General features: G+C 54.7%; 1 protein-coding gene across 1 annotated transcript in view; it reads right to left on the reverse strand.

Annotated features, from left to right (window-relative positions):
- The window catches only part of prmt3 (protein arginine methyltransferase 3), a 40256-nt gene that overhangs the window by 13875 nt on the left and 2212 nt on the right, over window positions 1-24169 (reverse strand). The window contains exons 7-13 of the mRNA XM_067248633.1: window positions 23922-24066; window positions 22441-22506; window positions 20800-20921; window positions 17023-17122; window positions 5646-5724; window positions 2205-2392; window positions 666-752 (exon numbers count right to left, since the gene is read on the reverse strand). Of these exons, the coding sequence (XP_067104734.1) occupies window positions 666-752; window positions 2205-2392; window positions 5646-5724; window positions 17023-17122; window positions 20800-20921; window positions 22441-22506; window positions 23922-24066 (787 nt within the window). The remainder of the gene's footprint in view (window positions 1-665; window positions 753-2204; window positions 2393-5645; window positions 5725-17022; window positions 17123-20799; window positions 20922-22440; window positions 22507-23921; window positions 24067-24169) is intronic.

Consider the following 24169-nt stretch of genomic DNA (forward strand, 5'->3'; position numbering starts at 1 on the left):
ACAAAAGCAGCCGTTTCATCACAGCCCGCAAGGCACATCCCCTCCTCCCCTCCTTCACCCCTCCTCCTCCCCCACACCAACCCCATCTCCTCTCCCTCCTACCCCTCCTCCACATACCCCCCTCCTCCTCCCCCCACACCACCTCCTCCTCCACCCCCTCCTCCTCCTCCACCCCCTCCTCCCCCTCCTCCCCCACACCCCCTCCCTCCTCTTCCTCCCCCTCCTCTTCCTCCCCCTCCTCCTCCCCCACACCCACTCCTCCTCCTCCCCCCTCCTGGGGGAGGAGGAGGAGTGGGTGAAAAATCAGAAATACACTTATAAAATCAGAATACACTTATAAGCAGGCTACCCTGCCATAGCAAGCACACACACACGCCTAAAAACACACACAGACACAAACACTCTGTGAGTATCACAGAAGTGTGGAGCAGAGTCGTGATTTAGGTACGTGTGGAAAACTAATAGTGAACATGTGTTGTATGTGTATTAGCATGTGCAGTCTGAGCACAACCTGGCTCTTACACAGTTTTTTTCACACGCTACACACACTGCCTCATCACATCTCAGATCAATACTCATAGCTGACAACACAGATCAAGATTAAAGTGTGTGAGTGTGTATGTGAATGTGTGTGCGTGTGTGTGTGTATGTGTGTGTGTACTAACCGTGCAGTCCTTGCTGGCTGTAATCTTCAGGCAGAAGTCGGACGTGAACTCCAGCTCAGAGAGACACACAGAGTTACACTCAATCACCTGAGAGGAGAGTACACACACAACAAGTCAATAAACACACACACAAACACACATCTACCCTTGTTGGAATTCCATACACTTAAAAAAAAAAAAAGAAGTCCTAAACCTTGATGTCATTCTAACCCTAACCCCAGAACTGAAGTTGTGAGAGAGAGAGTTCCCACAAGGTCCGTTTTTTTTCAGAAGTTTCTTTAGTAAAACAAAGGCACACCTATTCAAACACACACCTACACAAACACACACCTACACAAACACACACACTATCCCAGAAAACCACACAAATGCTGATCTAACCAATACATATACCTACATCATTAAATCTTTGCTCATACAACCACGTCGGTTCTGTCAAAGAAACATTGATGACAAATGTAAAAACGTAAAATTCAACACACAGCAAAACTGCTGCTTTACACGAATTCACAATTCCAAGACAGGGTTCTCAATTTTCCGGCGTTGCGGCCAAACTTAATAGAATGTTATTGGATCGTATCAGAGAGAGAGAGAGAGGGAGAGAAAGAGAAGAAAAAAATTAAAGACAAAAAGCGTCAAGAGAAAGAAGGAGGGAGAGGCATGTAATTGGGCAGAGGAGCTGTCCATTTGTCACTGGAGGGAGAAACTATTGATTAGAGGATTCAAATTCCATTACATATCAGTCCCTTCCCTCGTTCATCACGGAGGGAAGAGCTGGGAGGAGGGATACATCTGGGTGGAAGACTTTCAGAAAGCTCCTTAGTGAAGATTTGAACCTCATCTGAGTGCATCTCTGTGTCTCTCAACCAGGTGATCAGGAGACAACATACAGTTCAACCAGGTGATCAGGAGACAACATACAGTTCTTTATAGGTCACGTTCAGCACGGAAGTCAAAGCACTACAGTGTGAGTGTTACTGTGTGTGTTACAGTGTGAGTGTGTGTGTGTTACTGTGTGAGTGTGTGTGTGTTACTGTGTGAGTGTGTGTGTTACCATTAGCTCAGTGAGAGCTACTCCAGCCCACAGGGGATAGAGTAATGAAGGTTCCTAAAGAGGAACTTAAACATGGATTCGACAGATCAATCTCCCTGCACCGCACCACACACACGCACGCACGCACGCACGCACTCTCCATGGCTCCATCTCTCTGGGACTAACTCCCTCTCTCAGTCTTTGTCTTCTTCAACTCCAAACTCTACTGTCTCTCTAATCCAGCCTCACCTAACTGGCTCAGAGAGGAGTGTGTGTGTGTGTGTGTGCCTGTATGACAGCAGGGTCAGAGAGGAGTGTGTGTGTGTGCCTGTATGACAGCAGGGTCAGAGATGAGTGTGTGTGTGTGTGTACCTGTACGACAGCAGGGTCAGAGATGAGTGTGTGTGTGTGTGTGTGTACCTGTATGACCGCAGGGTCAGAGATGAGTGTGTGTGTGTGTACCTGTACGACAGCAGGGTCAGGGATGAGTGTGTGTGTGTATGTACCTGTACGACAGCAGGGTCAGATATTAGTGTGTGTGGGTTGACCAGCTCCACCGCAGCCTCCTGCAGCACGCCCTTCTTCATGCACGCCATGTTGAAGCCGTACACGTCCTCCCAAAATGCAATGCGGTCGAGGTGCTTCTGGGTGTCGCCCACGGCAACCAGACTGATGCTGCAGCGGTCGGGGTAGACTGGAGGTCAGAGGTCAGTGGTCAGTATCGGGACATTTGTAACTGGTGACATATCTGTGTTCTGGAATAAACCTAGTTTGGTTGGCTTTGTTCATGTTATATCTCTACGACACAGTGATCTGTGTGTGTGTGTAGGGAATTGTTAAGACAGTTTTTGTTTTTAAGTATGTTTTAGTGTAGAAAGCCATATTTACATTATACACACCATGTTAGAATTTATGACAGTGGTCATAATTGTTCTTAGTTTAGTATTTAAGATTCACTTCTACTTGTAGAACAAACATTCACATCACAGCATTCACATCACAGCAAAAGAGACAAGCCAATACTGCAGATAGAGGAATCCTTCCATCAGTTGAGACTTCAATCCCACAACATGTAAAAATCTGATCTATAGGGCTCTGATTCACCTGTGTCTTCTAACTTTACTTACTCTAAGCCGCTCTGGATAAGAGCGTCTGCTAAATGACTAAATGTAACCCTGTGCATCATGTACCAGCGTCTAACTGGGACAGATCAGTGTAACTGGTATAAATGTGAGAGCATCTCATTACACGCTGGGCTGGTGTCGGGGGTGGGGAACAATGCATTCGTATCATCCAACCCCAGTAATGACAGTATCCATCTCATGCACACACACAGGCACGCACACCTTGGTCTTTAGTATTTTTTCACACGTGATATTGGCCTTGTTTGTAGCATACGTGCGTAGAAGGATGTATCTGGATGAACAAATTAAGGGCAGATTCACAACACATCACTCATGAGTTCAACCCTAACTCCAGGCCTAATGTGTTTCCCAGTAAGTGTGTGTGTGTGTGTGTGTGTGTGTGTGTGTGTGTGTGTGTGTGTGTGTGTGTGTGTGTGTGTGTGTGTGTGTGTGAAACAGAGATGGCAAAAGTACACATCCTTCACTCAAGTACAGATACTCGTGTTTAAAAATACTGTGGTAAAAATTGAAGTTCTGACTACACTTTTTCACTCAAGTTAAAGTAAAGAAGTGTGGGCTCTGACATATACTTAAGTAAAAAGTTGCCATTATTTTAGTTCCTTCTTTCTTTTTCAACCTTTCAAAACTTTCCACACACACACACACGCACACACAAACACACACACACAGGTGTGTCGGGTGTGTTGTCTAGGTTATCTACTGTAAGAAGGAGGGAAGAGGAAGTTGAGAAGGAGAGACCCTGTGAGACTGACACAGCTGCAGAACTGAGCTACTAAGAAAAGAAGCAAATGTCCTGCTTCACTACACACACAGCTCTGCCCCCTCTCCCAGAGAAACAGGAAGTGTCTAAATTGAAGGTGACAGGTCACTGATGGCCATCTCATGGCCTCTTTGATTGTCTAAAGGGTAACAGTGGGCCTGCAGGTGTCAATGTGGCTGATGAAACACACACACACACACCGAGGGGGGATGCTGATTGGCCGGGTGGACGAGGGGGGATGCTGATTGGCCGGGTGGACAAGGGGGGATGCTGATTGGGCAGGAATGAGGCAGACCTCAGAGGGTTATGTAGTACTGTAAAAGAGAGAGGGAGAGAAAGAAAAAGAGAGAAAGAAGGAAAGAGAGAGGGAGATGCAGAGAGAGAAAGACAGAGAGAGAAAGAGGGAGGGAGGGAAAGAGAGGGAGAGAGAGAGACGGAGAGAGAGAGAGAGAGAGAGAGAGAGAGAGGGAGGGAGGGAGGTACACGGGCGTCCCCAGATTCATGGCTTTGACATCTGCGTCCTTCTCGACTCGCTGCCCACAGCCCGTTTGTCATCCCCCTCTCCCTCATGGCCCACTCCTGGTCGGCCGTGAAGAGAGGGAGGGGGGCAGGGAGGCAGGCAGGGAGGCAGGCAGAGAGGGAGGGGGGCAGGGAGGGAGGCAGGCAGGGAGGCAGGGGAGGGGGGCAGGGACGGAGGCAGGCAGGGAGGGGGGCAGGGACGGAGGGGGGCAGGGAGGCAGGCAGGCAGAGAGGGAGGGAGGCAGGGAGGGGGGCAGGGAGGCAGGCAGAGAGGGAGGGAGGCAGGCAGGCAGAGAGGGAGGCAGGGAGGGGGGCAGGGAGGGGGGCAGGCAGGGAGGCAGGGAGGGAGGGGGGCAGGGACGGAGGGAGGCAGGGAGGGGGGCAGGGAGGGGGGCAGGCAGGGAGGCAGGCAGGGAGGCAGGCAGGGAGGCAGGGAGGGGGGCAGGCAGAGAGGGAGGGAGGCAGGGATGGAGGCAGGCAGGCAGGGGGGCAGGGACGGAGGGGGGCAGGGAGGCAGGCAGGGAGGGGGGCAGGGAGGCAGGCAGGCAGGGAGGCAGGGGGGCAGGGAGGCAGGCAGGGAGGGAGGGGGGCAGGGAGCTTCTCCCAGGATTGCACCTTGCTTGGGATTCGAGGGTTTTGGGGGATGATCATGTGGATTGAGCAGCTGGAATGCTCTCTGAGGGTGGACACACACACCTGGACACACACACACAGACACTCCCGCACACACACACATCAAAACTAAAACAAGCCAAGAGCATTATGGGACAGACAGACCTAGAGGCTGGAGACATTTACATTTACATTTAGTCATTTAGCAGACGCTCTTATCCAGAGCGACTTACAGTAAGTACAGGGACATTCCCCAGAGGCAAGTAGGGTGAAGTGCCTTGCCCAAGGACACAACGTCAGTTGGCTTGACCGGGAATCGAACTGGCAACCTTTGGATTACTAGCCCGATTTCCTCACCGCTCAGCCACCTGACTCCCCAGACAGCGCTCACAGGGAGATGTACGGAGCCCCTAACCCTAACCCTAAGACCTGCCCCGGTGCCTCATCCCTCAGACCAGCGCCTCATCGCTCTCCCCCACGCTCCTCTTCCCTCACCCCCCCCTCAGGGACAGTAACCCAGGCTGCTGGAACTGTGACAGGAGCCTTTTGGCACAAATCATTTAACCTCACAGAGGAGCTGACCCTGAACACACACACACACACACACATGTACAATAGGGGCCTGGGGGGGGCGAACACACACACTCACGTATACACATATACACACACACACCCAACCAACCATATACACAGACGCAAACACACACACAGACACTTTCATAAATGAAAGCATAGCAGTGTAGTGTAGCTTAGCCTAGCATAGCAGTACAAAGTAGCTTAGCAGAGCAGGGTAGCTTAGCAGGGTAGCTTAGCAGAGCAGGGTAGCTTAGCAGAGCAGGGTAGCTTAGCAGAGCAGGGTAGCTTAGCAGAGCAGGGTAGCTTAGCAGAGCAGGGTAGTTTAACCGTCGTACCTGAGCCACCCTCAGCCAGGTAGCGATCTCTGGCATACAGGACCGAGTCCAGCATCGACTCAAACAACAGGAAGTAGCCCTGGAAGAAAGGAAACATACAGGAACATTAACACAACACTAGCATTGTGCATAATGCTACACAAAATAAACATAACCACCTACACAACAGGAGTACGATTCTTTTTGTTCACCACGCCTGCTAGCTGAAGCTTCTTTGCAACGTGGTCAGAAAGTACGATCCATTCCTTGCCTCTGAACCACAACCCTGTGAGAACTCCCCTGTTCTGAACCACAACCCTGTTAGAACTCCCCTGTTCTGAACCACAACCCTGTTAGAACTCCCCTGTTCTGAACCACAACCCTGTTATAACTGACGATGCTGTATGCAAATCTTGAACGAGAAAGAAAAAGGAGATTTTGAACTGGAACATGACAGCTAATTATTTTTACATATTAAATAATGATTACATATTACAGATTTATTTAACCACCATACATTACAATACCTCACATCTCTCAGGCTAATTATCGTTTATCTATTTGACCTTTTTTTTTTTACCAAACCGGAAGCTGTACTTTCCGAATTATATAATTATATTTCCTGTACAGTGTTACAGTTTACACACTTGGTTACCATGGGGATAGGAATTGATGGCCTGCATGCGGCCCGCTACCCACAAGGCATAGCGGCGAGGGTTGACCCCTGGCTGCCCCCGTGTTCCGCCCCAGTACATGCCGTATTAGCCTGGTATTATTCCATTATCCCTGAGATTGACTTTTGGTCCACATCTTGTTGGTTTCACCCTGTGAGACGTCGACTGCTGACAAACGACTTTTTTCACCTTGCAGACCCGCTCATAATGGTCCATGGAGGCTCTGCTAGCTCCTCCCTGTTTTGATTACAGCCCCAAGATTGGTCTTGCGTGGTTGAGATAACTGGGTGTGTTTAAACAATATGGCAGAGCTCCCTCCAGCCAGGAGTACTAGCTAGCTCCCTCCAGCCAGGAGTACTAGCTAGCTCCCTCCAGCCAGGAGTACTAGCTAGCTCCCTCCAGCCAGGAGTACTAGCTAGCTCCCTCCAGCCAGGAGTACTAGCTAGCTCCCTCCAGCCAGGAGTACTAGCTAGCCCCCTCCAGGCAGGAGTACTAGCTAGCTCCATCCAGCCAGGAGTACTAGCTAGCTCGCTCCAGCCAGGAGTACTAGCTAGCTCGCTCCAGCCAGGAGTACTAGCTAGCTCCCTCCAGGCAGGAGTACTAGCTAGCTCCATCCAGCCAGGAGTACTAGCTAGCTCCCTCCAGCCAGGAGTACTAGCTAGCTCCCTCCAGCCAGGAGTACTAGCTAGCTCCATCCAGCCAGGAGTACTAGCTAGCTCGCTCCAGCCAGGAGTACTAGCTAGCTCGCTCCAGCCAGGAGTACTAGCTAGCTCCATCCAGCCAGGAGTACTAGCTAGCTCCCCTCCAGCCAGGAGTACTAGCTAGCTTCCTCCAGCCAGGAGTACTAGCTAGCTCCCTCCAGCCAGGAGTACTAGCTAGCTCCATCCAGCCAGGAGTACTAGCTAGCTCCCTCCAGCCAGGAGTACTAGCTAGCTCCATCCAGCCAGGAGTACTAGCTAGCTCCATCCAGCCAGGAGTACTAGCTAGCTCCATCCAGCCAGGAGTACTAGCTAGCTCCCTCCAGCCAGGAGTACTAGCTAGCTCCATCCAGCCAGGAGTACTAGCTAGCTCCCTCCAGCCAGGAGTACTAGCTAGCTCCCTCCAGCCAGGAGTACTAGCTAGCTCCATCCAGCCAGGAGTACTAGCTAGCTCCCTCCAGCCAGGAGTACTAGCTAGCTCCATCCAGCCAGGAGTACTAGCTAGCTCCCTCCAGCCAGGAGTACTAGCTAGCCCCCTCCAGCCAGGAGTACTAGCTAGCTCCCTATAGCCAGGAGTACTAGCTAGCCCCCTCCAGCCAGGAGTACTAGCTAGCTCCCTATAGCCAGAGGGAGCCAGCCAGGATGGCATCCCAGACTTTGGTGTCCTGCTGATCAGGGGACAAGAGGAGGATGGGGCTAAACAAATAACATCAAAATGTGCTCATTTCAAACAGCACATAAACCCTTCAGGAAGACAGGTGAAAAACTCCCACCACTGAAAGAATGGTTGAACAAGAATTCAATTTGGGAGGATGCTTCTGGCTCTGTGTGTGTGTGTGTGTGTGTGTGTGTGAGAGTGTGTGTGTTTGGAAGGGGGGGAGATGAGGGGAGGTGGAAGATGAGAGAGGGAGAGACAGGGAGAGAGAGAGAGGGAGGGAGAGGGAGAGAGAGAGGGGGAGAGAGAGATATCCTCCACCAGTCAGGTGCTGAGTCAGGGTCGTCACGGTTACCGACCAGGGACCGGGTTGTGGATGGGCCTAGTCAGTCCTGCGCTGTGTGGGTGTGTGTGTGGGTGTGTGTGTGTGTGTGGGGGGGTGTATTTAAACCCCCTCACTGTGTGTGTGTGTGTGGGTGTGTGTGTGGGGGGGTGGTGAATTTAAACCCCCTCACTGCGTTCTCGTGCCTCGTAACTTTGAGCCCAATTTCACGGGACAGTGGAGAGGGGGGGGGGGGGGAATAGGAGGGAGGCGAGCGGGGCAGTGCTTCACTTGAAGGAGAGGAGAGGGGGGAGGCGAGCGAGGGATAGGGGGTGAGAGGGAGAGGGCTGGGATGTGGGTGAGGTAGAATTATAGGGGAGGCCAATGAAGAACAAGTTACACCTCCTTTTATCTCTCCTGCGATGCCTTGTAGCCCCTCCCCTCCCATGTTCCCTGTTTGTTACCTAAACACAAGGAAGGGGGGCAGGTTGTGATCCGACCATCCAACCACCCAACCAACAATCCATCCAACTCCTCCCTCCCTCCCTCCCTCCCCAGCTGTATACATGTGTGTGTGTATAAGTGTTTGTGTATAAGAGTGTGTGTGTGTATCTGGGCGCAGGTGATGAAGAGGAGTCCATGGGGACTGTTAGAGCAGCAGTACACTCAGACAGCCTGAGAGGGCTGATGAAGGGACACACTCACACACTCTCTCTCACACACACTCACACACACTCTCTCACACACTCTCTCACACACACTCACACACACACACACACACACACACACACACACAGCCTGAGAGCTGTTTCATTAGAAAGCCTAATGAAACCATTATGAGGATGTGATGAAAGGATCGTACACATTAACACAATTACCATATAAAACAGTCAGTCCCATGTGGCCACACACACACTCTTTCACACACACACACACGCTCTCCCACACACACGCTCTCCCACACACACACACACACACGCTCTCACACACACACACACGCTCTCCCACACACACACGCTCTCCCACACACACACACGCTCTCCCACACACACACACGCTCTCCCACACACACACACGCTCTCTCACACACACACACGCACACACACACACGCACACACACACACAAGCTCTCTCCCACACACACACACACACACACACTCTCTCACACACAAGCTCTCTCTCACACACACACACACACACACATACAAGCTCTCTCACACACACACGCGCTCTCTCTCACATACACACACGCACACACACACCCTTTCACACACACAGACACAAGCTTGAGACTGTGAATGAGTATCTACTTCAGAAGCAACATATGCAGCTTGTACAGCTGAACTCTGAGATGCCAGCTGTTACAGTACCTGCTGTTACAGTACCTGCTGTTACAGCACTGTTACAGCTCTTGCTGTTACAGCACTGTTACAGTACCTGCTTTTACAGTACTGTTACAGTACCTGCTGTTACAGTACTGTTACAGCACCTACCGTTACAGTGCCTGCTGTTACAGCACTGTTACAGCACCTACCGTTACAGTGCCTGCTGTTACAGCACTGTTACAGCACCTGCTGTTACAGCACTGTTACAGAACCTGCTGTTACAGCACCTACTGTAACAGCAGTTTTACCAGAGGCAGACCCCCTTCTGTCCTGAGTACTGCAGTGCCACCTGTCCTGGGACATGTGCTTCCATCTACCCTAACCCTCTTTTCCTCTAATCGAACGTACATCAATCAGTAGGGATTTACAACAGTTTTTTTAATTGTTTAAGTTAAAAACACAAGACATCTGTAATGAGTTTGTTCAGTGGGAGGATTGAGTGGGTCCTGCTAGAAGGAGAGAAGGTGTGGTCTCAGGGACGGTGTGTGTGTGTCCTGCTGGAATAGAGGGGCTCAGCAGGGCTGCTCTCCACAGTATTCACCACATACCTTGCTCAATTACTGCAGAACATCATCTCTCTCTGTCCCCAGACCACCAGCACACAGCAGGAAACACTGGGGGTGAGGGTGTGTGAGGGTGTGTGTGAGACAGGAGTGTGTGAGAGGTGTAAATGTACACACCATGCTGGGCTGCAGGTCGTAAGCAGAGGAGCACAGAACAAGTCTTTAGAATGCAGCTGTCCCTTCACACACCTAACACACACCTCACACACACACACACACACACTCACTCCACACACCCTCACACACATGCACACACACGCTCCCAGTGTAATAGCTTGTGCATTATGGGATGTGTGTAGGGTATATTTCCTGGAGCAAGCCTGACTTCCATTAAAAGGCTGATGGGAGGAGAGATAGAGAGATGGAGGAGAGAGGACTTGTAGAGAGAGGAGGAAGGCTGCATCTGTGTGCTGAACTACATGGACAGCTGGGGAGGAAAACAGTCCACACAGCACAGCTAGGGGAGCGCGGGGGACGAGACAAACACCTGAGGCCACTTTGGGTCTATGTGTGTGCGTGCGCTTGTGTGTGTCTGAGTATGTGTGTTTGGTGAGAGCGCGCGTGTGTGCGTGTTTGTACACGCGTGCACCCAGAATTGTGTGTGAGTGTGTAATTATATGAAAGTTTGTGTGAGACTGTGTGACTGTGACTGTGTGTGTGTTTGGTGAGAGTGTATGTATGTGTGTGTGTGTGTCAGGCAGACAGGCAGCAGGACAGCATGACTGATGACTGTCGTCATGTCGCTGGGCAGGTGAGACTGCTATCTCTGATAATGAGACTGGGGCTGACTGGATGTCATTAACTCCACTACACAACTCAACCACACACAGTGAGGGAGTGAGTGTGTGTGTGTGTGCTGCACAATCCTCCACCGTAAACCCCATGTCACCACACACAACTTGCATGGTCTAACTTTGTCCACTTCAAGACAAACTGTCAAGAGGTTCAACACATGTGGAAAAACTAACTTTTCCGAACAGCTGAACACTTCCTGCCTCTACGAGCTCACTAAAGACATGTCTGCACAGGGAGAGGTGGGAGGGAGGGAGAGATGAAGGAAGAAGGGGTGAGGGAGGGAGAGGTGGAAAGATCTCTGCCCTCCTGCGTCTCCTTTAACCTTCAGGTCTGAGCCCTTAAACTTTCTCCTCCTTCACCTCCCTCCCTCCCTCCCGTCCTCCCTCCACCAACGACCCAATCGACCTGAGCCGTCTCCAGTGATTGATTGGTGGCTGACATCTTTTATTTAGCCTCTGGGTAATTTACGCCCCCCCCCCCCCCCCCCCCACCCCCAGGAGAGTCCTATCACAGCCTGTTTGTTGTTCTGGCCGGTCAGAGAAGAAGGATCAATGTTGTGAGTTATGAAGTGACATGAAGATCGTAGACTCCGTCTCTCAGACAACACCCTGCCAGACACGCTCATCTGTCACTGAGAAATGTCCCTTCCTCCTCCCCCTCCTCTGATGTGTTGGGCTGTAGGGTTGGGCTGTAGGGTTGGGGTGTAGGGTTGGGGTGTAGGGTTGGGCTGTAGGGTTGGGCTGTAGGGTTGGGCTGTAGGGTTGGGCTGTAGGGTTGGGCTGTAGGGTTGGGCTGTAGGGTTGGGGTGTAGGGTTGGGTGTAGGGTTGGGCTGAAGGGTTGGGCTGAAGGGTTGGGCTGAAGGGTTGGGCTGAAGGGTTGGGCTGTAGGGTTGGGGTGTAGGGTTGGGGTGTAGGGTTGGGCTGTAGGGTTGGGCTGTAGGGTTGGGGTGTAGGGTTGGGCTGTAGGGTTGGGCTGTAGGGTTGGGGTGTAGGGTTGGGGTGTAGGGTTGGGCTGTAGGGTTGGGCTGTAGGGTTGGGCTGTAGGGTTGGGCTGTAGGGTTGGGGTGTAGGGTTGGGCTGTAGGGTTGGGCTGTAGGGTTGGGGTGTAGGGTCGGTCTGTAGGGTTGGGGTGTAGGGTTGGGGTGTAGGGTTGGGCTGTAGGGTTGGGCTGTAGGGTTGGGGTGTAGGGTTGGGGTGTAGGGTTGGGGTGTAGGGTTGGGTCTGTAGGGTTGGGCTGTAGGGTTGGGGTGTAGGGTTGGGGTGTAGGGTTGGGCTGTAGGGTTGGGCTGTAGGGTTGGGGTGTAGGGTTGGGTGTAGGGTTGGGCTGTAGGGTTGGGGTGTAGGGTTGGGGTGTAGGGTCGGTCTGTAGGGTTGGGGTTGTAGGGTTGGGGTGTAGGGTCGGTCTGTAGGGTTGGGGTGTAGGGTTGGGGTGTAGGGTTGGGCTGTAGGGTTGGGCTGTAGGGTTGGGCTGTAGGGTTGGGGTGTAGGGTTGGGCTGTAGGGTTGGGCTGTAGGGTTGGGCTGTAGGGTTGGGGTGTAGGGTTGGGGTGTAGGGTTGGGCTGTAGGGTTGGGCTGTAGGGTTGGGGTGTAGGGTTGGGCTGTAGGGTTGGGGTGTAGGGTTGGGGTGTAGGGTTGGGGGTGTAGGGTTGGTCTGTAGGGTCGGGGTGTAGGGTTGGGCTGTAGGGTTGGGCTGTAGGGTCGGGGTGTAGGGGTTGGGGTGTAGGGTTGGTCTGTAGGGTTGGGCTGTAGGGTTGGGTGTAGGGTTGGGGTGTAGGGTTGGGGTGTAGGGTTGGGCTGTAGGGTTGGGGTGTAGGGTTGGTCTGTAGGGTTGGGGTGTAGGGTTGGGGTGTAGGGTTGGTCTGTAGGGTTGGTCTGTAGGGTTGGGGTGTAGGGTTGGGGTGTAGGGTTGGGGTGTAGGGTTGGTCTGTAGGGTTGGGCTGTAGGGTTGGGTGTAGGGTTGGGGTGTAGGGTTGGGGGTGTAGGGTTGGGCTGTAGGGTTGGGGTGTAGGGTTGGTCTGTAGGGTTGGGGTGTAGGGTTGGGGTGTAGGGTTGGTCTGTAGGGGTTGGTCTGTAGGGTTGGGGTGTAGGGTTGGGGGTGTAGGGTTGGTCTGTAGGGTTGGGGTGTAGGGTTGGGGTGTAGGGTTGGGCTGTAGGGTTGGGGTGTAGGGTTGGTCTGTAGGGTTGGGGTGTAGGGTTGGGGTGTAGGGTTGGTCTGTAGGGTTGGGGTGTAGGGTTTGGGTGTAGGGTTGGGGTTGTAGGGTTGGGGGTGTAGGGTTGGTCTGTAGGGTTGGGGTGTAGGGTTGGGGTGTAGGGTTGGGGTGTAGGGTTGGGGTGTAGGGTTGGGGTGTAGGGTTGGGTGTAGGGTTGGGGTGTAGGGGTTGGGCTGTAGGGTTGGGGTGTAGGGTTGGGGTGTAGGGTTGGGGTGTAGGGTTGGGTGTAGGGTTGGGTGTAGGGTTGGGGTGTAGGGTTGGGGCTGTAGGGTTGGGGTGTAGGGTTGGGGTGTAGGGTTGGGCTGTAGGGTTGGGCTGTAGGGTTGGTCTGTAGGGTTGGGGTGTAGGGTTGGGCTGTAGGGTTGGGGTGTAGGGTTGGGCTGTAGGGTTGGGGTGTAGGGTTGGGGTGTAGGGTTGGGTGTAGGGTTGGGGTGTAGGGTTGGGGTGTAGGGTTGGGGTGTAGGGTTGGGGTGTAGGGTTGGGTGTAGGGTTGGGGTGTAGGGTTGGGGTGTAGGGTTGGGGTGTAGGGTTGGGCTGTAGGGTTGGGGTGTATGTAGGGTTGGCTGTAGGGTTGGGTGTAGGGTTGGGGGTGTAGGGTTGGGGTGTAGGGTTGGCTGTAGGGTTGGGTGTAGGGTTGGGGTGTAGGGTTGGGGTGTAGGGTTGGGGTGTAGGGTTGGGGTGTAGGGTTGGCTGTAGGGTTGGGTGTAGGGTTGGGGTGTAGGGTTGGGGTGTAGGGTTGGGGTGTAGGGTTGGGGTGTAGGGTTGGCTGTAGGGTTGGGTGTAGGGTTGGGGTGTAGGGTTGGGGTGTAGGGTTGGGTGTAGGGTTGGTCTGTAGGGTTGGGTGTAGGGTTGGTCTGTAGGGTTGGGGTGTAGGGTTGGGTGTAGGGTTGGTCTGTAGGGTTGGGTGTAGGGTTGGTCTGTAGGGTTGGGGTGTAGGGTTGGGTGTAGGGTTGGTCTGTAGGGTTGGGTGTAGGGTTGGTCTGTAGGGTTGGGGTGTAGGGTTGGCTGTAGGGTTGGGTGTAGGGTTGGGGTGTAGGGTTGGTCTGTAGGGTTGGGGTGTAGGGTTGGGGTGTAGGGTTGGGGTGTAGGGTTGGCTGTAGGGTTGGGGTGTAGGGTTGGCTGTAGGGTTGGGGTGTAGGGTTGGGGTGTAGGGTTGGGGTGTAGGGTTGGGTGTAGGGTTGGGTGTAGGGTTGGGGTGTAGGGTTGGGTGTAGGGTTGGGTGTAGGGTTGGGTGTAGGGTTGGGGTGTAGGGTTGGGTGTAGGGTTGGCTGTAGGGTTGGGGTGTAGGGTTGGCTGTAGGGTTGGGTGTAGGGTTGGGTGTAGGGTTGGTCTGTAGGGTTGGGTGTAGGGTTGGTCTGTAGGGTTGGGTGTAGGGTTGGTCTGTAGGGTTGGGTGTAGGGTTGGGGTGTAGGGTTGGGTGTAGGGTTGGGTGTAGGGTTGGGGTGTAGGGTTGGGGTGTAGGGTTGGGTGTAGGGTTGGGGTGTATGTGTTGTCTGTGCCTGGATTCCATCACTACTTTTGCCAGTCTACATTAAACTCCCCCCAGTGCCGTTCCTGTAATGGACTCTCTCGTAAGTGGAAGAGACTGTTATTTCCAGCCTTACATGGCCATGAGCCCATTTTAAACCATGATCATTTGTTACAACCTGCCCTGCTCCTGATACACTCTGAAGCCTTCAGAAATACATTTTCAATCACATCACACAGAAAGAAAAATGGACCTCGCCATGGATTTTTTTCTTCAACCGACATAACGGAAAGATCGTACAAATTTGCCTGGATTTGTACGATTTGCCTGGAAGGAGGGGGGCCAGGCAGCCCCCCTGTGACGCTGCAGCTGGGGTCCAGCGCTGCAGGCCCCTGTGACGCTGCAGCTGGGGGTCCAGCGCTGCAGGCCCCTGTGACGCTGCAGCTGGGGTCCAGCGCTGCAGCCCCCCTGTGACGCTGCAGCTGGGGTCCAGCGCTGCAGGCCCCTGTGACGCTGCAGCCCCCTTGTGACGCTGCAGGCCCCCTGTGACGCTGCAGCCCCCTTGTGACGCTGCAGCTGGGGTCCAGCGCTGCAGCCCCCCTGTGACGCTGCAGCTGGGGTCCAGCGCTGCAGGCCCCCTGTGACGCTGCAGGCCCCCTGTGACGCTGCAGGCCCCCTGTGACGCTGCAGCCCCCTTGTGACGCTGCAGCTGGGGTCCAGCGCTGCAGGCCCCCTGTGACGCTGCAGGCCCCCTGTGACGCTGCAGCTGGGGTCCAGCGCTGCAGATGGCCCAGCACACCCTGGCTCCAGAAGAGGCTGTTTTAATCCCATCTCTAGGGGGCGTCACAGCAGCCCTCCAGCGGGCGCGGGGGTGACCCAGATACACCACCCCCTAGTGGACGGACCAGGGCACACGGCTGGCACTGCACTCCGCTGGTCTGTGTGTGTGTGTGTGTGTGTGTGTGTGTGCGCGCTAGGACAGTGCTGGAAGGCACAGGGCAGTGATGAATGACTGCATTCACAGCCTGGCACAACTACAGAATTAACCCTGGCACTGCCAACCCCACCCTGCCAACATCTGGCAGCAGCACAAAGCTGACAGCTGCTTGTGTAAATGCACAACACGCATTGTGTCCCTACAGCGCCTCATTTCCACTGTTCCCTGTGAGAAGACTCCAGCGTCCACTACAAGACCTTCAGTGTGATTACTGAGAATACTCCATGCTGTCTATACAGTACAGCCCTGAAGTCCTCTGATCCTCTCCACTCTGAGCTGCAGCGAGGGACGCCCAGTTACATCTAACAGACTTCATCCATCTACGAGGAGGTGAAAGTCTTCCGTCTTGACAACTGTCATTTCTCCACAGGCCTCTCTGAGGCCCCCGGGGCCCTGAGAAATGTCCGCCGTCGCCGTGGTGATGAGAAGTGACGGGAGGATTCTCAGATGTATGAGCGCTGTGTGAGCCGGTGTCGTCGGAGATTACGACCCACATCCCTCACGGCTCCACTGACACGTTGCCACGGTGAATCTCATCTCCCCGGTAACAGGGCGTTGTAGTCGTTGACCCTGGCCATGACCCCAGGGGTCCGGGGAGGGACAGGTCTTGCTCATGAATTAAGGAGGAGAGGGGAGACATGGGGGAGGAGGGGGGAGAAATGGGGGAGGAGGGGGGAGAAATGGGGGAGGAGGGGGGAGAAATGGGGGAGGAGAGGAGACACAGGGGGGAGGGGGGAGACATGGGGGAGGAGGGGGGAGACACAGGGGGGAGGAGGGGGGAGAAATGGGGGAGGAGAGGGGAGACACAGGGGGGAGGGGGGAGACATGGGGGAGGAGGGGGGAGACACGGGGGAGGAGGGGGGAGACATGGGGGAGGAGGGGGGAGACATGGGGGAGGAGGGGGGAGACATGGGGGAGGAAAGAGGAGACACAGGGGGGAGGAGGGGGGAGAAATGGGGGAGGGGGGAGACATGGGGGAGGAGGGGGGAGACACAGGGGAGGGGGGAGACATGGGGGAGGAGGGGGGAGACACAGGGGAGGGGGGAGACATGGGGGAGGAGGGGGGAGACACAGGGGGGAGACATGGGGGAGTAGGGGGGAGACATGGGGGAGGGGGGAGAGACACAGGGGGGAGGGGGGAGACACGGGGGAGGAGGGGGGAGACATGGGGGAGACACAGGGGGGAGGGGGGAGACACGGGGGAGGAGGGGGGAGACATGGGGGAGGAGGGGGGAGACATGGGGGAGGAGGGGGGAGACATGGGGGAGGAGGGGGGAGACATGGGGGAGACACAGGGGGGACGGGGGGAGACACGGGGAGGAGGGGGGAGACATGGGGGAGGAGGGGGGAGACACAGGGGGGAGGGGGGAGACATGGGGGAGGAGGGGGGAGGAGGGGAGAGACACAGGGGGGAGGGGGGAGACATGGGGGAGGAGGGGGGAGACACAGGGGGGAGGGGGGAGACATGGGGGAGGAGGGGGGAGACACAGGGGGGAGGGGGGAGACATGGGGGAGGAGGGGGGAGACTGCCTCCCCTGGTGAGAGAGGGAGATGTAGAGAGAGTGATGTAGAGGGAGAAAGAGAGAGGGGGATGTAGAGAGAGAGAGAGATATGTAGAAAGGGCCACTAACCATCCATTCAGAGATGATGATGTCCACCTTCTCCACTGGCAGGCTCACGTCCTCCACCCTGCCCTTCACCAGGGTCACCCTGTCCTCCAGCTGGTTGGACCTGGAGCACAACACTCACATCAGCTGCCAACACATCTCTCTAAACAGCCATGTACAGACAGCCGACACATCTCTCTAAACAGCAACGAGTCTTCAAACCTGTGTGTATGCCTTGTGTATGAAATTATCACATCAAACGTGACGTGCTAACATGGATGCAGCTATGAAGCCGCCTGGTTTGCATCAGGGAAAATTTATTTTTAAGAAGCTTCCCAATGGAAACCTCGACAAGACTAAGGTTGTTTGCACCTTGTGCTATGCGGAATTAGTTTATTGTAGGAGTTCTTCCAGTCTCAAATACCACCTAAACGCAAAGCATCCTTTAGCTAATGCGGAAGATGCCGGGCCAAGCACTGATGTAGAGCAGGGGAAGAGTCGTCGTCAAACTACGATGTTTGAGTGCAACCGAGGCAAGCCCGTCAACACAGCTCTATCAGCCAAGCTAACTAATCTAACAAACACAAGTCTTAATGAACATAATTTATTTTCATCACCAATTATCATAGTAGAAGCAGTTTGTGATGCATTTTGGAAACAGGAGATGAGCTCCTGGTCTAATGCGCCACCTGGCTTGAGAAACCCGTTTCAAAGACTTACTTTTAGTCATTATTTGGGTAGCACACATTCTGAATGCCTTCGGCAGAATTCAAATGAGCCATTTTAATCTAGATTAACGCCAAGATTACAGTGAGATTAATCTACATTAAAAAAATGTATCTATGCCCACCACTACTATATATATATATATATATATATATATATATATATATATATATATATATATAACTAGAATATATGTTCAAACCAACTGGCGGGGCCTGTCACGTGACTTGCATTGAAAATGAATGGGAGGCAAACGTTTGGTCTACCGCCGCCCCCCTGAAAGAATTCCTAGATCAAACATGTTCTAACCCTAACCCTAACCCTAACCCTAACACTAACCCTAACCCTAACCCTAACCCTAACCCTAACACTAACCCTAACACTAACCCTAACCCTAACCCTGTTCTCTGCTTTCATTTTAAAAGCCGTAGAAAGTGTATGTGTGTGTCTGTAAATATTTACACCTACACACGTACAGTATATGTACACATATATTTACACACATTAATATCCATGTACATACTGCATATGGTGATTAAATAGGTAATTCAATTTACAGTCCAGCAGAGTGAATGTCCATCCCAGTGTGGTGTGTGGTGTGTGTGTGTGGTGTGGTGTGGTGTGGTGTGGTGTGTGTGTGTGTGTGCGTGTGTGTGCGTGTGGTGTGTGACAGGGAAGCCTGTGTGTTTGTTTGCAGTTGTTCTGTCCGGGGTGAGAAGGAGAGCAGCCTGGTTTAAATGATCCTTACTGTCTGCAGCCCTGGTATCAATCTCTGTGAATATTCCATTATCATGACAGCTAATGTTACCAGGGACAGAACAATTACTCACGACCAGAGTGCATTTCTCTAGCGTTGATCCTTATCTCCCTCGCCACCTCCTCTTGCTCACTATCACCTCCTCCCAGTCTCTCTCTGCACCCCCCCCACCCCACTCTTTCACGAGAGGGAAACACTAATCTCATTATTGGGGTAATTTAGAGGACAATGTCAGGGCTCTGGGGAGGGGGGGAGGAGGGGAGGGAAGCCGTGGCGCTCAGCTGACGCTGTGTGAGTTACTGCTCAGCTCCTCAGCTGTCTGATGTTCCTGGGTCTGATCTTCCTGAATCAATGTGAGACCGTTCACACAACAGCCTTCCTCCTCCACTCCCTCTCCTCCTCCCCCTCTCCTGCTCTTCTCCCCCTGCTCTCCTCCTCCTCCTCCTCTTGCTCTCCTCCCCCTGCTCTCCTACTCCTCCTCCTCCCCCTGCTCTCCTCCTCCTCCTCCTCCTCCTGCTCTCCTACCCCTGCTCTCCTCCTCTTCCTCTCCTCCCCCTGCTCTCCTCCTCCTCCTCTCCCTCTCCTCCCCCTGCTCTCCTCCTCCTCCTCTCCCTCTCCTCCCCCTGCTCTCCTCCCCCTGCTCTCCTCCTCTCCTGCTCCTCCGTGTCCTGCTCTCCTCCTCCTGCTCTCCTCCTCCTGCTCTCCTCCCCCTGCTCTCCTCCCCCTGCTCTCCTCCTCCTCCTGCTCTCCTCCTCCTGCTCTCCTCCTCCTGCTCTCCTCCTCCTGCTCTCCTCCTCCTGCTCTCCTCCCCCTGCTCTTCTCCTCTTCCCCTCCCCCTGCTCTTCTCCTCCTCCCTCTCCTGCTCTCCTCCTCCTCCTCCTCCTGCTCTCCTCCCCCTGCTGTCCTCCTCCTGGTCTCCTCCCCCTGCTCTCCTCCCCCTGCTCTCCTCCTCCTCCTCCTGCTCTCCTCCCCCTGCTCTCCTCCCCCTGCTATCCTGCTCCTCCTCTCCTCCTCCTCCGTGTACTGCTCTCCTCCTCCTCCGTGTACTGCTCTCCTCCTCCGTGTACTGCTCTCCTCCCCCTGCTCTCCTCCCCCTGCTCTCCTCCCCCTGCTCTCCTCCCCCTGCTCTCCTCCCCCTGCTCTCCTCCCCCTGCTCTCCTGCTCCTCCGTGTCCTGCTCTCCTCCTCCTCCTGCTCTCCTCCCCCTGCTCTCCTCCCCCTGCTCTTCTCCCTCTCCTCCTCTCCTGCTCTCCTCCTCCATCTCCTGCTCTCCTCCTCCTTCTCCTTCTCCTCCACCTCTCTCATCTTCCATTCCTTTTCTCCTCCTCCTCCTCTCCAGTCATGAGAGGAAGAGGACTGTTTTTCTGATCATCGCACTCAAAACACCATAAAGGATCACTCGGAAACTTCAAATAATTTATGGATGCCATTATCAGCCGTTAGAAATCCTTGGAGAAAGACCCATCCTTTTTGAAGGCAGTGGCTGTAAAATAAGTAATGTCCTGTTTTTCATTTAAACTTGCGAGGGGGGAGGAGACAGCAGATAGATGCTTCTGACTAACCAGCATCAGCAGTTTTAATTACCATCCGTATATTAACATCAGGGGAGAGAGACGGATGCATGCTGATAACTGCCATACACACACACACACACACACACACACACACATACACACACACACTGGACTGGGGCTGAGGCTGGGGTGGAGGTGGAGGCTGGGTGTCGTGGTAGAGGCTGGGTGTCGTGGTAGAGGCTGGGTGTCGTGGTAGAGGCTGGGTGGAGGTGGGGGCTGGGACCTGGGAGGAGGTCTGCATGCCAGGCCACAGCCACAGAGAGTCAGTGGGCTGGAAAATGAACTGGTTCCTTGTTCCGGTGGTCCTGGTGTTTTGCTTATAGGCTCATGATAACCATAACACTAACAGCAAGTCATAACAGGGAGGTGTGTCTGCGGGAGAAGCGCTCCGGGTTCCCGGCCTGTCTCAGCACTGGACCAGACCTGCGGTGAAACTGAGCTAGCTCCCAGCAGGGGAAGGTGGACCAGACCTGCGGTGAAACTGAGCTAGCTCCCAGCAGGGGAAGGTGGACTGAGCATTGAGATGATGATATGCGTACGTGTGTGTGTGTCACTGTGGCCCAACAGCTTGTAAACATCTACTGTCTCCCTGGTCTCTTCACAACCCTCCATATAGGATAAGAGACAGACATATGTACACTGAGACACACACACACACACACACTCCTCGTAAAGCCTTATCTGAACTCTTACACACACATACTTTCTGCCTGTTTTCCGGGGTAACCATGTCTACGTGTCTCACCTGACTATGTCCATGGCCTGGTAGATGATCTCTGATTGGTCGACTCCAATGACCTTCTTAGCCCCAGCTCTGGCGGCGAACATGGAGAGAATGCCAGTGCCACAGCCCAGATCCAGCACCACCTAGAGGACAGCAGGGGAACAGCATCTGCCTGTCACCATACAGGGGAACAGCAGGCCGCCTGTCACCATACAGGGGAACAGCAGGCCTGTCACCATACAGGGGAAAAGCGGAGGAGAGGGAGAGGAGAGGAGGGGACACCAGGGGAGGAGCAGGTAGGCGGTAGAGAAGACCAGGAGAATAGCAGGGTGGAGGAGACCAGGGAGGAGGAGGGGGAGACCAGGGGAGGAGGAGACCAGGGGAGGAGCAGGGAGGAGGAGACCAGGGGAGGAGGAGACCAGGGGAGGAGGAGACCAGGGGAGGAGCAGGGAGGAGGAGGAGACCAGGGGAGGAGCAGGGAGGAGGAGGAGACCAGGGGAGGAGCAGGGAGGAGGAGGAGACCAGGGGAGGAGCAGGGAGGAGGAGGAGACCAGGGGAGGAGCAGGGAGGAGGAGGAGACCAGGGGAGGAGCAGGGAGGAGGAGCAGACCAGGGGAGGAGCAGGGAGGAGGAGCAGACCAGGGGAGGAGCAGGGAGGAGGAGCAGACCAGGGGAGGAGCAGGGAGGAGGAGCAGACCAGGGGAGGAGCAGGGAGGAGGAGACCAGGGGAGGAGCAGGGAGGAGGAGCAGACCAGGGGAGGAGCAGGGAGGAGGAGACCAGGGGAGGAGACCAGGGGAGGAGCATGGAGGAGGAGACCAGAGGAGGAGGAGGGGGAGACCAGGGTAGGAGCAGGGAGGAGGAGACCAAGGGAGGAGGAGGGGGAGACCAGGGGAGGAGCAGGGCAGCCTCCAGGACTACAGCAGCAGGGTACGAGAGCTGCTGAAGGGGAGGTGAGGCCAGGGAAGTGAGGCCAGGAAGAGGGGAGTTTATCACCATGACAAGGTCACCACAGGTCACCACAGCCCTCATCCAACGCCAGTGCGATGATGGGGATAACACGCCGCCCGTCGCATTGCTCTCCGCATCACTTCCCCCCCCTCCTCCTCTTCCTGCTCCATCACCCCTCCCTGCTCTCCTCCTCCCCTGCCTTTACCATCACTTCCCTCACCCCCTTTCTCCCCCTCTCCCTCGGGGACACTAATGATGCTGATAACGGCTCTCCCCCCTCATCTCCCAAACCCTGTGGAACATATCTGCTGGGATATCTGCTGCCGGTTAGCTATTTCACTTCCTCCGCACACTGGACGGCTCTCCTAACCCCCTCTCCCCCTCCTTCTGTCCCCCTCTCCCCCCTCCCTCCCCTCTCCTCCCTCTCTCCCCCATCCCTCCCTCCCCCAGAAGCAGTCCATAATGGATGAATGTAGCCTGCCCTCTGCTCCTACTGACGGCAGGGGAGGGAGGGGGGTTATGGCCGGGGGGAGGGAGTGGGGAGGGAGCACATCTTATCAGTCCTGCCCAGTCCGCAGCCGAGATGCTACGGCACGTAATAAACTCCTGAGTGTTTAAAATCCGACCTCAGCTCCACATTAGCTACCGTCATCCGTCACCTTCCCCTCCCCCAACACACACTACTGCTCACTGCCCCCCCACTCCACAACTCACCTTGTCTCTGAACACGTCTGGGTTGAGCAGCATGAAATCCCTGTAGCTCTCCGTCCTCACCTTATCCTGGAAACACAGACCAATCCTTAGTACTGTCTCTGTCTGTCTGTCCCTGTGCACCCTGTGCGTCCCTGTGCACCCTGTGCGTCCCTGTGCGTCCCTGTGCGTCCCTGTGCGTCCCTGTGCACCCTGTGCGTCCCTGTGCGTCTGTCTCATCCCTGTTTTGTTTTTTTACACAAACAATTCCTTCCTCCATTGCGTGTCTTTCATCATCTGCTACGCGGGCCGGCTCAGAATTCCATTACAGGGGAAATCAAATGAAACATTCAGACTGTGAACTGACCCTGGTCACTCACACCAGCCCATATGAGGTGGGGCATGACTGGCTAATTAACCTGTCAATCAAATCTCAGCCCAATTCCCAGAGCCCCTGATCTGATGAGATCCCGCCTTTAAACAAGGCGCTACTCTCATTGGACAGGTAAAGCCGAAAGTGGTGTACGAAGTCGGCCACCGGACATTCTGACAGAACATGTTTCAGGAAACTTAAACTATAATAATAACAATATTGATGTGCTCCTTCAAGTTCAAGATTTTATTGTCAGATGCACAGAACAACACAGGGTCAGACTGGACACACACCAGCACATGCTTAGAGCGATGTTAAGGGGCTTCTGAACCTTTAACCTCTTGATCTGCAGTTCAACGCTCTAACCACTAAACTTTACCCATCCCATTATTCCTCACATCTACCGGCTTGATACACAGGCCTTGAGGCCTTTATTACTTCTATTACAGTCTGAGCATCCCCCCAGCCTCCTCCCCTCCCCTCCTCCCCCCAGACTCCCCTCCCCTCCTCCCCCCAGCCTCCCCTCCTCCCCCCAGCTTCTCCTCCCCTCCCCTCATCCCCGCAGCCCCTCCTTCCCCAGCCCCCCCTCCCCCAGTGAGAACCAGCAGGTGTTCTCTTTACGGCAGCTCGTAAAGACGTTTCACCGCAGCCTGACGTGTCTCTGCCCTCCTCGGACGCTGACGCGTGACGCAGACTTTTCCCGCACCCAGCACCAACCAATCAGCCGGGGTGCCCAGCACCAATCAGCCGGGGTGCCCAGCACCAATCAGCCGGGGTGCCCAGCACCAATCAGCCGGGGCGCTGAGACAATGGCGGAAGCACTGCGGTAAGTAGAGCAGGAGGGGAGGAGAGAGAGCTGACCCCCTCCGCCTCCTCCCCCCAGCATGCACGCTTTAGCACAGTGACTAACTACTTCCTCCTCTCAGATGTGGTCTGTGCGGCGGTCTCGTATGAGGGCCTTCTGATTGGTCACCTTGAGACGTCATGTGGTGGTTGGTGTACGTGTGAGGAGCCACTTGTCTTCTCTGCTGCAGATCTGCACTCTGCAGAAGAGCTGCTCGCTCCACACACAAGCCTTAGATATATGGAATGGAGGCAATAAACTTTCTCTGTGGGGTTTGTGTGTGTGTACCTTCAGCATCTCTTCGTGGATGCTATAGTGGCCATAGGAGCTGAAGTACGCCTCATCTTCATCCTCTCTGAGTTCAGCCACGGTCCCTAGGGCCCCTGGGCTCCCGCTGGAGGCCACATTCATCACCAGTCCCTGGGCCAGGAGCCTGCAGACACACCCCACACCGTCACAGAACCACCTCCCCACTCTCCCCACATCCCAAGCAGGTTAAGCACACTACGGTTTCACAGTACTGATCAACTAAGATC

Source organism: Osmerus mordax, chromosome 13 (genome assembly GCF_038355195.1).
Source record: "Osmerus mordax isolate fOsmMor3 chromosome 13, fOsmMor3.pri, whole genome shotgun sequence".
NCBI lineage: Eukaryota > Metazoa > Chordata > Actinopteri > Osmeriformes > Osmeridae > Osmerus > Osmerus mordax.